The sequence below is a fragment of the Pelecanus crispus genome, chromosome 2 (genome assembly GCF_030463565.1).
Source record: "Pelecanus crispus isolate bPelCri1 chromosome 2, bPelCri1.pri, whole genome shotgun sequence".
NCBI classification, from domain to species: Eukaryota; Metazoa; Chordata; class Aves; order Pelecaniformes; family Pelecanidae; genus Pelecanus; species Pelecanus crispus.
The window spans coordinates 32,916,440-32,934,331 of record NC_134644.1 but is presented as its reverse complement, the minus strand read 5'-3'; the positions used below and the strand labels follow the sequence as shown (position 1 = coordinate 32,934,331).

Genomic DNA, 17,892 nt, shown 5'->3' with positions numbered 1-17,892 from the left:
AGGCAGGGGAAAATTTTGATCAAATCAACCTTGCATGGAAACAACTGCCTGTTTGCCATCTGCAGTGGGCATTGATCCCTAGCTTGTTTGTGCCTTGCATTTGTTATGCATGAGTAAGCACATTAGCCTTTTCATTTCATTCATTAGACAGTTAGTCCTTGATTAGTGTTTCCTAGTTTCCTTCAAATATGCCACTACTCCTTTATTCATTTTGTCTTGGGTCTGCCTTTTTCTTTTGCTTCAGCATGTAGAAAATTAACAGTTAACCACAACAGTAGTCCTTTTATTTCTTTTTCATATAGAACTGGCTAACAAATACACTTTTCTAATGTTGGCACATCTAATGTGGGATAAAGTATGAATGATGGGTCTTTCTAAAGTTAACAGAGTTATTATTTCAGTTCAGCTGGCAGGCTTTGTTTAGAAGTGTGATGTCTCAGGGTTTACTGTCAGCTTTATTTCATCCGTCTCCAAGAACTGTGGGATCACCTGGATACTTGTGGATATTTGCCTTATAAAATTGCACATAAAAATAAATTGAAAGTAATGATGAGTGCAGTTCGAGAATGTAGCACTGAAAGTTGCAGGTGACAGTTTGGATGACAGGACAGAACAGTAAGGCATTTTATGACCAACACCAGTTCATTCACTAGGGGTTTTTGCTGTTATTTCCTTATAGGATGGTAAAATGTTAAATGACAATTCCATTCTTAAAGATACGAGAAAAATAAATAAATAATGTGTGATGTGCATAAAGCAACAAACTATAGACATCTTTAGAAAGTATATAATAAGATGATGAATAAAAGTGAGTATTTCAGTGGAGCCAATACATTTAGTCATGTCACTAAATGATTTTATTTGATCAGTGATCACAAGTTTTGCCTAAAAATCCTATGCTACGCTACATCCTTATGTAGGTAGAATGTGTGTAAAATATTATGTCTTATTTATTGGGTTTTTATTCATAATCTTAAACTTTTATTTAATTGTTATCAATCTATCTGAACAATTTTATCTTTGACATGGTATTAAAGTTCATACATTTATTTTTTAAAAGTACCCACAAGCCAGTAAACCAAACCTGAAGGGTGGACCAGTCTGTTCTCTAGAGGGTGCCCTGCTTAAGATGCTAGTAAATAAAAAAATACCATAAAGTGTTGCAGCCATGTTTGATGGCAGTGGGTACCTATATATCTGCACAAAACGCTTGCTTATTTGAGATTAATATTAACTTTGATTGGTTTAAATAAAAACTATTTTAAACAAAATATTTTCATCATGTTTGGAATCAGAAATATGATAAAATTTAAGTATTTTATTTTGTTTTTTTCCCCAAATGCTAATTCTCATGGTTTGAAAATAATTTAAAATGTTGCTAGATACAGACTTCATACTGAATTTAATACTTCTCTCAATTTCTTAGCTTTTATATTTCCATAATCTTTTAAGTTGGTAAATAATGTATTTTTTTGCATACACGATAGTGGATTATAGTGATAGTTTTATTTGTAGTTTTTGTCAGACTCTATTTACATGGAAACTGGAATTAATTTTAATTTCTTACTAACTGAACTAACTCTTCTTATATTCTCATATATGCAGCATTTTAAGATATAATGATAAAACCATGATCCAAATGGATTTCTCTGTTTCTCTGTGTTTACTATTGCCTGCAAGAATGAAGACTTGGTAGATTTCATACTCTCACACCTCATTTAATACATACATTAAAAGATGAAAAAACTTTTTACTTTCTTAATTCCCAGTTTGTAAATTTTTAATGAATTAGTATGTGAAATAAATGTTCCATGATCTGGAATGAGGAAAACATTATTTTCGTACCTGCAAAGGTGTTATAAAAATGCTGAGAAAACTGATTCTAGTATATCAGTTCCAAATATTTTATTTTCAGCAACTCCCACCACCACAATAGTTTGATACTTTTTAAAATGTCATACACATATAAGTATTTCATTCAGCTATTTCATTTCACATACACATTATTCAAATGTATTATTAGCATCATTTACTAGATTTTAAAATATTTTCATAAAGTATATTTAATTAACAAGTCTCTTTTTTATGTTAAAAATCCATTTTTCCCCCACGTGATTTCATACTATGGCATATAGCAAAGGGGGCATCTCCTGGCATTTATTCCCATTTTCTACGAAATTTTAGAGAAAGCTATTGAATGGCCATGTGCAAATATCAAGCTATGTGCATATAAAGTAACTCTGCTGAATCTATCACTCACCATTACTAAAGGAATGGATTTCATAGACTTTATTTAGTATTCCAAGAAGAAAGAACTGTATGAATGGTCTTACTGTAAGCCTTCACCAGATCTGGATGATATTTGCTGTACAGAAGTGGAAGACACTTTTAGTAAACATAACTATCATGTCTGATTTGTAAAAAAGGAATAATGGAGGCTATAACAAGTGTAATAAATTTTTAAGTTCAGATATATCCCATTCTTGGAACAGTGTACCTGTAAGCTTTCTCAGTGATAAGAGTATTGCTCTTGTTGAAAATGACAGTTCACAAAACGCCTTACAAACGATATGCCTTGTTTACAGTTTTGGTTTTCTGTTTTGCAATTTTCCTGTCATGATAGATTTATGGTTTTCTTTTTCCTGTTAGGATGCTTCAATTGCCCACAGATTCCATATCATGAGAGAAAAACATCCAGAGAAGTTCAACAGTAGGTAAGAATCTTAAAAATATTTGCATATGCAAAGATTCTTTCCTTGTTATTAAGGTATGTTCTGTGAGGGGTTAAATTTTGCGCATCCTTTAAAATATTGATTCTTACAAAAGAGAGGAAATTGGTGCATTTTATATATGCTCCCAGACTGCTTGTAGTCTAACTGTTTTATATCTGGTATTTCAACTGAAATGAATAGCATTATAAATAAACTGTTCTCACATGCAAAATGTCTGACTTGTAAGACTAGCATGGACAAGATGATGCATTGTGGTATCTGAGGATCCCTGAATTGACACTTTGCCATTAGGCACTGAAGAACACTTATTAGACAGCTGCAGATGGTGATCCTTATGTTTCATTCCCACACGCACACTGGTACATTGACAGGGGGCTCTTCCATATATACTCTTAGTAAGGGCAAGTGAATGCCATTTTACACATAAATGCTTTTATCATTAAACAGCTTTGGATATGTAAAAAAAGTCAGGAATGAGACTTTGCATCTGTTCCTTGTGTTGCTTTTTGAATTTGCAATGTTAACTCGGAGCTTTTCTGGAGATTAAAAATGTACTACAACATGTACTGTTAATTCACCTTCTTTCAGTATCTGGTTTGTTGAGTAGATAATATTCATAATGCAATGCTTATGTTTGTCTCTTCTTATTTAGGTAATTTAGCTCATAAGTTGTGATGGGTAAAAGCAACATTTCAGAAGCTTTAATTAACATTTACAGGCACATGGTGAAAGTAAGATATGAAGTTACTGGGAATAAACGGGGAATATCTAGAAGTAATTACTAACACAAATGTTTTGTCATTGTGAGCCTACCCATAGACTTCCTTTAGTTTTCCATGGGGGTGACCGGGAAAGTCTTGTGTAGATGCAAATCTTCATAGACCTTAGGATGATAAAATATGGTGTTGTCTTAGAGCTGTATAGAATGATGTTTGAATATTATCTAACTGCTTACTGTTTTCATGTCGAAAGTATAAATTTTACATTTAACAGTCAGAGATGGGGGCTTTTTTCTCAAATAATCATCTGTTTAGCATTTATGCAATGACATACTATGACCCTGATCGTATGTTTATTTTTAAGTTCCACAGTAAACATGTATTTTGTATGCCCTCCTCTTCCTACCTCCAATGCTTCTCATTCTGAAAGAATTGTACTATGAAAAGACCTGAACTCAAGCCTGATCTGCGCATCCCAATGTATTATACTCTGTTCAGCAGGACTAGAGATATTGGACATTTAGCAACTGCAGATATTCTAGGCCCTGAAGATGAAGCTAGTTTATCAGTGGTCTTTTCTGCATATTTTCAGCAGTTGGCAATTATAATTTATAAAAAGTTCAGCTAATAACATGAGTTTCAGATCAGATTTCATGTCACAATAAATCATATGCCATTAATAACATCTGCTAGCAGGCTCACCTTGAAATTCATCTATATTTTAAGGAACCTGATGTTTCTAACATTATCTTAAGGAAATTAATTACAAAAATATATAGTTCCAGTCCCTACGTGCTTTGGTACTGCAATATTGAAAGAACTTGAAAAAAGCAATGATTCTCAGGGTATTGAAAGACTATTCAGAAAGATTATGCATTTCTAAAAAAGAATGTAAAGACTTGAGCAAAGTATTGTAAGAGACTGGTGTTTTAAAATGTCTCTTCTTCAGTGAGAAAACAATGCAGATTTCTATTTTTATTGAATACAATTTTCAAATTATGTTAGTTCACAAATAGTTTGTTCCACTAACAGTTATTTGCATGTGGCAACACTCCATAATATGTTGCAGCAGTGTTTTCCTGCAGTGTGTGAAAATAAAACCCTTTTTTAGATGTCTGCTAAACCACAAGACTTTATTCACCAGAGTATGGAATTTTCTGTGCAGTCTAAATGATTTAGGATCAGCGAGTCCAGCTCAAGTCAGATTCATAGTGGGCTCCATAACTAATAGCACTTACTCATTTGAAAATCCTACATTGTCCCATGTGAATATCTGCTATGATTTTAAAAAATGAATTCTTTTGTGGTTTCATGTTAGTTTTCTCTTGCCTGACCTTCCAAGGTTTTGAGCTTCCACAGCTATCGTTCAGTTTTGTAGAGTAGGTCCTTGCACTGAGGCTCTACTCTGAAAATGAGTATGTAAAAAGTTCCCTCACTGAAGAGGAACTTCAAGTTTATACTATGTGCAGAGGTCTTTTGAAACCCAAAGGTGGTGTATTGGTTTAGTGAAGTAAGTTAGGTTAAGTTTGGGGTTGGCGAATCTTTTGCTTTAAATCCTGGTAATGATCCTCAAATTCCTGAGGACATTCATTGACACTCTGATCCCAAGTTTCACATGTAATTAGAGCATACCATAGGGAAACTCCTGACACATTGTACTGGTGTGTGAAAGCAGAATCTTTCTGTACTCACTTACCTTCTCAAAATGAAGATTAGAGTATATCACAAGGCTTGGAAGGCCTTTTTAATGACTACTCGCCAATACTGTAGAATGCTTTGGAAGTAGGTGGCTAATTATTAGGAACTCTGACACATTTTGAAACTGTTCGTAGATATTGGACGCAAAGACTTAGTATTACTGACATTAAAAATAGAAAGAAATAATTTAGGTGTGGATTTCTAAACAGCCTACAGATACTTAAACATTTACATCTGGAAAATCTCAGATTAAGTATGTGTAAATACTCATGAATTAAAAATCCACATTATCTGTTGTTTCTTAAACCTTCAATGACTTAGCAGCTACCTTGTGACATTTCTTTTCAATGAAGCACCTGTTTGTTTCAGATTCTTATTAAATTCAAATCAAGTCCCTTTGTCAAAAGTCTTCTGTGTTCAGAAGCTTAAATTTCACTGAAAAAAGCTTAATACATGCCTTAATCACTTGAAAATGTTGTACTTGTAAGCTGCAATATGGAATGGCTCCATATTGTTTTCCAAATAAGGTTCAGCATAAATGTCTAACAGGGCCTTTAAAATATTCATTACCTGTTCCTAAAAATGGATCTGCAGGAGAAGAATTTTGCTTTTGAGCTGGTCAAATAGAAAAGAATGGAAGTGAGAACACAGTAGCATCCCCACCTCTGTCAAAAGAATGAATCCTAATATGCCATTTTAAGTAATCGTATCTTCAGATCATTAGCACACATTATCAGAAACCAGTACTGACGTTGCATTAAGATTTAAATGTGTTCATAAAACCCAGAATCTCAGCTGTCACATTACCCACTCCACGGGTCTGAAGTGCTGAGAACACTGTGCTTGAGAAAGCAGGGTTCACTTCCCAGCATCTCCTGCTTAAGAGTAGGGTCAGATTTTCTGATTTCAGTGTGGAAGGGCTGCGTTAACCCCATGGGGAAGAAAACTTGCAAAAGACAGCATTTCAAGTAATAATATCATTAAGCTAGGACGTACTGTTGAAATAACGATTCAGTTAGGCCAAAATGACCTGCAGGGAGATCTGTGTAAACATCATAGACTTGATGCTGGGAATAACAGATGTATGAGTTATGTGACTGGTGTATACACAGGGAAACAAAGAATACGTTCAACAAAAAATAATTCAAGTTGATATTAACTATTCTAAAATAATATTCGGTTAAATTAGTCATGCTAATTTGACTCTCTGGCACCCCGTAGCATGCAAGATATTTCTTAGTCTCAGTAAACTAAAGTAGGATTTACAAATTGCATTTACAGTCTTAAGTACATCATCTTTTGAGATTTTCAAACATCGGTCTATTTTCCTCTTTTATGAAGAAATCCTAAAGTAGAAAAAGATCCTACTCTAACTCAATCTGTATCATGTTCTTGGCCATGTACTTTTGAGATTTCTTTTCAGCTTGCTTAATTATGCTTTTATTTTGCACCGATAGCTATGTACTTAATCTGTCAGGAAATTTTTACGTAATATAAAGTACTCATTTACTTTGTGGAAGTGATGTCCAAGAGAGTAAGTGTTCTTTTAATGAATATGAGTGAAGGAAGTTACGCTCGTTTAACCCGGAAAAGCCACAGAAAGAAGAGGTGGGAGAAATGGCAGGTAAATCAATCTTTAGCAAGTTCTTCCATGTGTCCCAACTTGAGTACTGCACTACACAATGTATCATAATATCACGTCTTGACTGACCTCAAGAAAAAAAGAAAAATTCCTGTCACGCAATACAGATTTATAATCCAACCTGGCAGCAAAGGAGCCAGAATACAGTTACTCCGCTTGAGTATTGGAGATTCCCCAAACTGCTTGCTGTTGAAAGCAAATACTAGTTCCAGTTTGGTGACTGAAAGCCACAAATTAAAAAAGATCAGTGTAACCTTTGCCCTTATTTTTGCATAAGGCCACCTCAGTTTAAAAGCAGAATCATTTGTCATGGGGTGAATAAAATACTCCATTCTTAGGTGTACTTAGCCTTTGTTTTAAAGTTGGCTTATTTTAGCTTTGAATTGAACAGTCAATATGTTTCATTTTGAGTAGAACAAAACTATTTTGATATTTTAATTTTTCTTTCAGTTTTTCAGCTTAAGTGATGGAGTCTCAGGTTGAATCACAACTGCATGTTTGCAGCGAATACACTAATCATCAACACAAAATTCCTAACTTGAATTGCAGACATTTCAGTCTCTTTCCTTCAACTTCTCCTCCCTTTCTGGTTGTAACTGAGCTGAGAACACTTGAAAAGACGACACTGGTCCCACAGAGAGACCAGATTGCAGACATCTGTTACCTGTCCCATGAAACCCACAGGTTTCTTTTCATAAAAGGATAAGACTCCAGGGAACAATACCTCTGAACTCAGGCAGTATTACTGCAACTGTAGTCACCAGAAGAAGCAACACAAGGTGAAAATATTTATAATAGAGTGTGAAATATTTTCACATGAGCAAGAGATGGCTTGTAGCTAGACAGCTCACTCTGCCTAGCTCTTGGTTATAACATTTATAGACAGAAAGAAAAAAAAAAAAAGAATCAACATGTTCTTTTGTCAGACTTCAGACATGTAGTAGCTCATCTTTAGAAAAAATGCCTGAAGTGTATAACGCGTGCTTGAGTTTACTGAGCAGGGACAAAAGAAGATACTTGGAGTGTAATGCTGATTCAGCCTTCTTATGTCTGTTGTCTACAGAGCAAAATGACACCAGCCTGCGTCTGCAGTAGCTGCACCTCTCTCTGATACAAGATTTCACTTTTTTATCATTTCTCTAGAAAGTCATAATGGGCTAAGGCCCTCTGCTTTGAGAGACTTCTTACTCTGTTAAACATTATTCTGTAGTGGTTATCTGGGAGGCTGGTGTGGTTGGGGAACCTTAGGTTCAGCCTCATGAGGACGAGAGGCAGTGTGCTGTATGAAATATATTCTAAGTAGACATCCCTCCATCCTGATCATCCCCTGTGATTTCAAAGTACATCTTTGAAAGCAGTGCGTTGTGTCAGACTCTAAGCGGAGCAGTGAATTTATGTTTGTATTCTTGAGGTCCTCAGCTGTCAAGTTCACTACTGCAGGACTAAAATGGGGTCAGGTTTTGTACTGCTATAATGGCAAGGGCTATCTGTTTATTTGGCACTTCCATTGGAGGGAAACACCTGCCATTCTGCACTTCTGAAAGCAAACAAATAACTGAAATATGTACTGTTAGTATTGACGAGATATGGGAATGCTTTTTCCTTTAAGGAAAGTCATGTGTTTTCAAAATATGTAATGATACCCAGTTGTTAAAGAAACAGTTGCTTTAGAAATTGTCAAGTGAAATGTGTAGCCAAGTTAAGGGGTGCAAATCATTGCGTTGTCTAGGAGAAAGGTTTGTTTAACATGGTACACAATCATATAGAGGGATTAGCCCAGCATGCATTGTGCAAGTAACAAACTGTTGATTCACAACAGATCTATCCATATGCTATAGGCCAAGGTCAATAAAATCTAATTTTCTTCAACTGATGTCAGGCTGGTAAAAGAATTTATTGAAGATGATGTTTCATTACTCAGAGTAGGCCATTGAACCTTTCCAATGGATTGAAGTGCCTATTGGATGTTCTACACATTCTTTAATTAATTAAAACTACTGCCTTTTATTACAATACATTAAAGGCAAACTTAACTATATAGGAATTAAGTCTCGGTCTCTTCCACTGTTTAGTCACACCATTTGAAACAACAATTATTAACACAATGATAGAAAAAGGTTTCTGACTACTTTCATTTGTAGTAAATTCATTTGTGAAAGGGGTCTATAGTAGATGTGAGAAACACTGTGACAACTTGCTATTTATTGCTTGCTGATAAAGTATGGTCAGGTATTTCTATATAAATGAATAAGGTTATTTTCCCTGATTTTCATGAGCACACGCTGCATAAAATGCATCGTGGTACAATTGTGTTTTATCAAATATTGCTTGCTTTTCTGGGGGACGATGAGTTATTTTTATAGTCAGAACTAGTGAATACTAACAATGTAAATTTGCAGCTGACTTTCAAACTTCATTTTGGATCAATTAATCTTCTAATCTCTGAAGTAAATGGCAAATCTTTACGTAAGTTTCATGCGGATATATTTCATGTTTACAACAGATGCTGAGCTTTATAAACAGTTAAGCAGCAGCCATTTCTAATATATATCGCAAAACCAACAAAACCTTCTTTCAAAATCCAGTCAAGGTTGCTAAGTGGCCACAGCACACTTACGTATAATAATATTGACAATATCCAAGCCATTAAAAGCAATGAAATAAATTGTTAAGGAATAAATTTTACACTTCGTATTTATAGAATAGAATCATAGAATCATAGAATCATCTAGGTTGGAAAAGACCTTTAAGATCATCCAGTCCAACCATTAACCTACACTACCAAGCCCACTCTAGACTAATCAAGGGTAGACCAGACTAAACCATATCCCGAAGTGCCACATCTACCCGTTTTTTAAACGCCTCCAGGGATGGTGACTCCACCACCTCTCTGGGCAGCCTGTTCCAATGCCTGACCACCCTTTCCGTAAAGAAATTTTTCCTAATTTCCAGTCTAAACCTCCCCTGGCGCAGCTTAAGCCCATTTCCTCTTGTCCTATCGCTAGCTACTTGGGAGAAGAGACCAACACCCACCTCACTACAACCTCCTTTCAGGTAGTTGTAGAGAGCGATAAGGTCTCCCCTCAGCCTCCTCTTTTCCAGGCTAAACAACCCCAGTTCCCTCAGCCGCTCCTCATAAGACTTGTTCTCCAGACCCTTCACCAGCTTCATTGCCCACCTCTGAACACGCTCCAGCACCTCAATGTCTTTCTTAGCCTCCAGTCATCAGGGACCTCCCCTGTTAACCAGGACTGTTGATAGATGATGGAAAGTGGCTTGGCAAGCTCCTCTGCCAGCTCCCTCAGTACTCTCGGGTGGATCCCATCCGGCCCCATAGACTTGTGAGCGTCCAGGTGGCATAGCAGGTCATTAACTGCTTCCTCCTGGACTATGAGGGCTCCATTCTGGTCCCTATCCCTATCCTCTTGCTCAAGGGCCTGAGTACCCTGGGGATGACCGGTCTGGCTGTTGAACACAGAGGCAAAGAAGGCGTTAAGTACTTCAGCCTTTTCCTTGTCCTCGGTGACAATGTTCCCCCCCACATCCAGCAAAGAATGGAGATCCTCCTTGGCTCTCCTTTTATTGCTGATGTAAATAAACATAAACATAAAAATAAATGTAAATAAACAAAAATGTAAATAAACATAAATTTAATAAACATAAACACATTATTCTTTAGTACAAAGAAATTAAAATTTAATCAGAACATGAAAATCTTTACTTTGAACTGTGGGTGCTTTATGGGACTTTTTTTTAATCCTTTAATTCCAGTAATTAAGCCCCTATTTTTAGAGAATGCTGTTATCCAGGCATATACAACAGTACCCATAGATAACGAGAGCCCAAATACTCCTTTAGTACAGCGTGGACTGACATGATATACAGCATGTGCCTTTACTTGCCTTGTATCTTAAGTCATGAGAAATTGGGTCCTAAATTTGCTTCAGATCTAGAATCTTACAACCATCATACCCCAGGCTTCCAACTCTACACCCTGAAATTGTAAATTAGTTTCTGTCATATTAGAGAGACTTAGGTAATGGGGAAAAAAAAAAAATAATTAGCCAATCCTCCTAACCCTATTTTAGTACAACTGTTCAAAATTCATTTTTTAATAGATTACCTGAAAAGTAATCCTTTCAACCAATATGCCTGTGTCACCATCTCCATCGCTTCAGATAACATTTTCCATTTTCCTCTTTATTCTGTTTGAATGTAGTTTGTCTGGCTCATGTCTATGTATTTTCATGTAAATAATAAGACTGCTTTCTGATCTGATTTCAAGTCTCTTATTTTTATTGCTGCGGGTTACATAGCTGTTTCTAAGAAATGTGCAAAGCTAGAAGTATCTCCAAACTTACAGTATATAGTAAAGTGTAATTTGTGTATCTTAGAAAGTAAGATCAATCCTGTGGATATCCCTCAGGTAAAGTATTGAGTCTCTTCAGCGTCAATGTACCTAAATTCTATTTTCTATTTTTATTTTTATATTTAATTGTATTTTCTTTATATTTTATTTTTATATTTTGTATTATATACTTATACCCAAAATATGGATTTTTTTTCAATATCTTCGTGTATATTTGTGTGTGTGTGCGTGAAATTGCCACATATTTTTAAACAGATTATCAGAAGAAAGCACAAAACAAAAAACATCACCAGAGAAATACAGTGGCTGACTTGGTGATTTAAAGGGAATGGCTGTTGCTTATTCTGATATGTGACACTACTACTATTGAAGCCAGGTTTAGCTAAAAGATAAAAGTAGTTCAAAGTGATATTGCCTGTCTTTCCCTCACCGCACTGCATAGTCTGCCTAACAGGAGATCTGATGTGCTTTGGGAATACTGGTTTGGTCATTTACATCTTTTGAGACTAAATAATATAATTTCTTATGTTCTTGCCCTTCCTAAGACGGGCTTACTCATATTAGGATATTTCTGTGTACTAGCATGGCACTAGAAGAATACCTCTCTGGCTTCCCTTGTAACTATACTGCTGAATGATTGGCAGCAATTGATCTACATCCATTTCTGACGTAGAAGATGAACAGGTGTTCATTTGCTGTCTCACCAGCGGTCAGGGCTCTAGTATCCTGCTTTCAACTTTTTTCTTTGTCAGTCAGAGAAATTGTGGGAATTTAGAAAATGTTGCTAACCTGCCCCAACAAAAATTGTTCGTGGTTATTTAGGACTCTGCTCTGCACTTCAGGAAATACACGTTGTGTGTATGTTACCTGTCTCTGCTGAGTGTTCTCTAATGTTCAGCTCTGCTTTGGGTAAAAGGGTTCAGATCAACAAGGTATGTGGCAGACTGTTGGCTAAAGGATCAGAATACTCCCCCTGCCTCCAGCTCAAAAGGCCCAGGAGGACTCCCTAGGGAAACTGTCAAGATAGGATACAAGGCAGGCAAAGAAACATGTGGGGAACAGTATAATTTTGGTATTGTTTCTCAAAGTTTTAGCAAACAGTAATTACAGAATTCTGAATTCATTTACTGATCAGTGATTGCGCGGGTGAGCCGGATGCTTGTGGTGTGTTCCTACATCATGGCATAAAATGGATCACAACAGAAAAAGCAGATAATCATTGGACATAAAAACTGTTACCTAGTAATTACTTGGAATTTATTAAGCTTGGCAAGTTTTCAAATTATATCCAGTTTCAATCCCTGGAAGTGTGCTTAGATATGCCAACAATTAATATTGTTCCTTAGGTTAAGAAATTAATACAGTATTTTAACATCGTATTGAATTTACATTAAATTGTTTTCCTGATGTGCCTAAAATTCAGGACCAGGGTATCATCTGAATCCACGTGACGTAGGTAAAAGCTGCCTAGGATTTTGATTTAGTAGTCAGAGGAAGAGGCCGTCTGTTAGATTTGCCATTTTTTGTTCAAATTAGACTTAGGGAACAGCTGCAAGTAATATGGTTTCCTGGTTCTTGAGAACCTTTCAGTTATGCTTTTTTTAATAAAGATTTGTCCATATGAGGAACAGCAAGGTCTGTTAACCTTTCTTGCAGCATGCTATTTCTGAGCCAATTATGAAGATGTCTAAAGGCATCGAATGCTCTTTAGAAGAGTAACTTGTGATTTGGGAGTATAATGGCCAACTGAAGAACTTTCGCTGTGGTTAGAATATTTGTGCTCACAATATATTAAAAACAAGGGCAGCATTGATTTTTTTATGAGCTAAAATACTTCTTGGATTTTTTTCTTTTAGTTATGATGATATATTAATAACTACAGTAGCAGCAGAAGTAGCAGAAGATTCTTAAGTGATTTGTATTTTGGTAGTAAAGCCTTGAAGGCTGTGTTAAGCTGTCAATCTAGTTCTTTATCAAGATTTTGTTGATGTTCAAAGAAAAAAAAAGTGTGTTAATCAAAGAAATATGTTCTTGCTGGTATGAGGCAGCTGACAACTCACTCTGAATGAAATCTTCAGTATGTTTAGCTGCTTTGATTTCATAGAAATTGCAGTGTAAATGGTCTGTGAAAGCGATTTGGGAACATAAATTTAATTGTCAAATTGTTGTGGACTTTTAAAAATGAAACCTGAGTGGGTTGACCTACCTAAGTAGGGCTTGTGCTTCAAAAACACCTTGCAGTAGCAAAGCTGCACAGCAGCCGTGCCACTGCAGCCGTGGGACTGGTTTTATACTGGCTTCATAGTGAGGGCACTCAGCCAGGAAGAGGGAGATTGGGGTTCAGCTCCCCGCTTCTGACAAGGAGGAATCGGCACACTCTTACTTACTCGGAAAGTGTTTTAATCACTAAACAACAAAAAAGCAGCTGGACTACAATGCAACCACAAATGCCATAGTTCGCAATTATGGCAGAAATGCAGGCAACAAGTAAGCAGGTGGGAATTTGACTCTGTCACCAGGTTGCCAGGGCACCAAACCTATGAAGAGGCATTTTTGTATTATTTAAAGTCTGCTAAAAGACTAAGTTTTTAATCATGTTGCTTATATTACTAACAACATTTACCTACTACTTTATTCATGTAAACAAAATAAATATCATGGGAACTGGACATGGCTGCTACAAAGGTGATGGTGTGTGTGTAGCATACTAGTATCTGCATAGCAGAATGAGAGATTCTCAACTGCTTTTGTTAAATTTAGAATAAGAAAGCACAGACACGGATCTAAAGTATTTGCAATCTGGCATATTGCATAAGTGCACACAGTCTTCCTTCTGCCAAAGCTCCTTTGACATCACCTACAATGCCCAAAGACAGTAAAATTGTAGGATAAGGGTATATAGCCATGATGCAGAACAGTCCCTGTTGGAGAGACCTATTAGTCAGGCACAGCAAGCACTGCCAAAGAGAGAACTACTCAGAGTTACAGAAAGAAGATGCCTGTCAGGGCTAATCTGAACCTGCTCTGACTCTGCCGGTTTCTCAATGTCATTCATGGACAGTCACAGCTGACCTCCTGCATAATGAACTGCAGGTCTTACTGCTAAGCTGGATGGCACTGCAGGGTCTCCCTGGAGCACACCACCACGTGTTCTTCCATGGTTTAGAGTAGATTTAGACTACCTCAAGCACAAAGCAGTAACTTAGGGCTGTCTTGCTTGTGTTTCTGGAGCCATTTCGGTTAGCACTAGCTCTGCGCTAGTCACTAGTCTCCCACATTATACCAGCTTCTTGATCCTTATCAAATGTTCTTAGCTGTCTCAAGTGAAGGAAGTCTTTGAGATGAAATTTAAAGTCTGTTCTTGCTAAAAGGCACATTCATCTTTTGCCTACTTTTTCCTTCCTCTGGCATCTTAAGACTTCTCTTGTTTCTCTTTCTGCTTTTGACTCCTTTTTTCCTTGCCTTTCTTGACTTTACTTTGTTCCTTCACCTTATAAAATAATCAAGGATACAGATTTCGACAAAACTATACGCTTGGTTAAGAAGGATTTCAATTTTTATTGTAAAGCTAAATTAAGAGCTACTTAATGCTCATGGTTTAGTGTTTTAATAAAAAAGGAAACGGAGAAGCTGACAGAGCAAGAGGGAAGTGCTTTTCAGCCATGTCTCTTACTTGAAATCTTAAGTGTTGCTTTGTTTGGTCTATTTATTATTTTTTCTGAAGTTTTTAGTATATAATGTCTGTCTTTTTCATAACACTTTCCTTCTCTATGAAATTATAAGGTGGTATACAGCTGCATGTGGTGTACCTTTCTACCAGAATACTCTTTGACAATGTAAAGTTAAGTAATCGAACCGTAAGTATGCCGATTTAGCGCCCTGAACTGGTAGCACTCTAAAACCTGTAGATTAGAAGAGGACATACTCAGTTTCTGTGCCAAGATTTTGGTGTACAGTGCGAAGTCTGAGAGCTAGAGATGCAATCTTGTATTAAAGCATATAGAAATGAAAGCCTAATGCATCCTGTAAAAAATGGGAAAGTGACATTAAGGTTTAAAGAAGTGTTCCTTCCTCACTAAAGTCTGTTCAGAAGTATAAGGCAAAGTATCAATGCCACTGCAGGCTAAATAACTGCTATCCTATTTTTCTAGACTTAATCACTTTTATGCTTTTTTGAGAGCACTCCGAAATACCCAACTGAATATTATCTTGTTCTATGCTCCAAGAATTTAGATTTGGGAATAAGCCCAAACCTGTTGGAAAAACATCAGTTCTAATAGGTCAGCCAGTGTTTCACTGAAATCCTGATCCATCTGAGCTTTTACATTTTTCACCTTTTATTACAAGGCATGCTTTTGATCTTCACATTTATAACTTAAAAAATTCAGGGAGGTGGAGTTTATCATAAAAACATTGACTTTATGGTTTGATTCATTAACTCAAGTACTGTCTTGTGCATTAAAATTAAGTAACCTTCCAATATTTCAGACTGATTGTCTTATTTTACAGAGTACTGGTACATGTATAATATCACAGAATATTGGACATTTTTGATGGCTGGATATACCTTACCCACAAGCCACAGGAGGTCAAGATTTAACTCTATCAGATAATACTTAAGGAAAATCAGTATCTTTATAGCTGAGCCTTTTCCTCACAAAGAATATAAATGTTACTGATAACCAGAATGACAGTTTTATGAATGAAATAATTATTGACACTCATGACCAGTTTGATCCATCTTTCTGATGACAAGACACGTACGATTTTTTGAATTTTCTGTATGAATAGAATATTGAAGCTTTTATGACAGCTCAAGACTTGATATTTTTATGACTTTTACCCAGTCTTAAAGGATAGAAAAAAAGAATTGTGTAACACATGGAAAGAACAGAAACCTGAGTTCTTTACCTTATGAAATTCTGGATTGCCTATGAAAGCAAAGTATCCTGCTTTCTGGAAGGAGATAAAAATACGTAGCTAGTAAGGCTCCCTCAGATGATGGTGCTGGGCAGGAAATCGTTTCCCTGACATGAGAACATTTTTCCTATTTAAAGAGAAAGTTAATTTGGATAAAAAATCAGAACCGGCCTCAGTGATAGGGAGTTTTGCCTCTGCCACAGTTGCTGCTATCCTAAGAGCTGCAGTGCTTGCTTGAAGTGAGAGTCACAGCTTCGACACTGTGTCAAAGACTCTCCTCCCTCTGTGCTTCTTAAGTACAAGTTGCCTTAATACTAGGTTACCCTATGAGAGAAGGTCTGGGGTTTTGGTTGGTTAGTTGGTTTTTTAAGTCTGCAGTGGGGAGTGTTTGTTTATACAAAGTAGAGCACCTGGACAGCTTGAAACTGCTGGATACAGTGTAAGTCCATCCAAGGGACTCCTTCATTTTGCTGCCCTGCTGCCAGGGTGAAAACTCCAGCAGGTAACATTGGCAACTGGTAACAGTGAAACCGTGGCTAGAATTGCACTTGCCTGAGACGTTAGAGATTAAGTTCAAGCCTTTAGTGCAAATACACACACAAACTGTGTTGCCTAAATCCCAGGTGATGTACGTTGACTCACCAGAGATAGTTAATAAGGGGTAGCTAAGTATTTTTTTATATGTAGCTTTAAGCTGATATTCCATCTGTTAGCTAACAACTCTTTCTAGATGAAAATTCCATTAAAAATTGGCTTCATTTTATGCAGTTTTTGGTTTCACTGAATAATATACCTGATCAAAGATAGCTAAAAACAATCCAGGTTAGCTCTACATGGAAGTCATAATATGTATCCTGAGAGGGGAAAAAACCAAAGGCAACAACCTGCGCCATAGTTTTTGGCTGGAATAACCAGTGAAAGAAAGTCTTTATATACTGGTGAGCCCAATAGGACTTCTTCATTACAAGGCAGACAAGTAAGGCAGTACAAGTATGACCCTGTACTTGCTTACAAGCTGGATTCCTGTATGTATTCGCAAGCTGTGACATTCTACAATTACTGTACAGAAGGCCTTTGAAGACTTGGACGTGAAATTTTGGTCTTAGGTAGAATGATATTTTAAATAATGATGTATTAAATATTTCTGTCAAGATCTCCACTTTTCGTGCCATAGGTCAGTCTAAAGATTGCTTCCAGGGGCATCTTTGGCAACTCTTCAGATTATGTTTGGGTTTCTTTGTCTTCTAGGTTGAAATATAGAATGTGAATTGTCTGTTTTACAGCAAAAGTGGTAGACAGAGAGAGATGTCAGTTTTGTCCCCACAGCTTATGATTTAGATCAAAAAGAGGAAAAATAATTACATTATCTACTTCGTATTTAGTATACACTTTCTACATTGGAAACTAGTGAAAATAGTTTAAATGTTTGCTAAATTATAACTCTCAGTAATAAAAAATGCACATAGAACATATTTGTTTCTTACAGTTTCAGAAACAGTTGATATCCTCATTTGTACTTCATAATCCACCACAGTGAAGGCTTAATAGACCATTAAAGAAACGGTGGGAAGTTAATTTTAATATGTAATGGTGTGAGGGGTTTTATTTTTTCCTTAATACAATGAAGCTTCTAACAATTTTATTTGCAAAGAAGATGATTATTTAATAAAGTGACAAACTGTCCCACTGATAGGATACATTAATTTTCTTCTAAAGCTGTTCCTTGTACTCCATAAGAAGGTGATAATTAGGTTTGCAGATTAGAATAACATAATCAGACCACTTGTGTGGATGCTTGTTAAAATATATTTT

The 17,892-nt window shown here is 36.3% G+C and overlaps 1 protein-coding gene across 6 annotated transcripts in view; it reads left to right on the top strand.

Annotated features, from left to right (window-relative positions):
- The window catches only part of DGKB (diacylglycerol kinase beta), a 331,752-nt gene that overhangs the window by 185,970 nt on the left and 127,890 nt on the right, over window positions 1-17,892 (top strand). For all 6 annotated transcript variants that reach the window (XM_075706287.1, XM_075706284.1, XM_075706289.1 and 3 more), the window contains one exon: window positions 2,650-2,714. In XM_075706287.1, coding sequence (XP_075562402.1) covers window positions 2,650-2,714 — 65 coding nt within the window. The remainder of the gene's footprint in view (window positions 1-2,649; window positions 2,715-17,892) is intronic.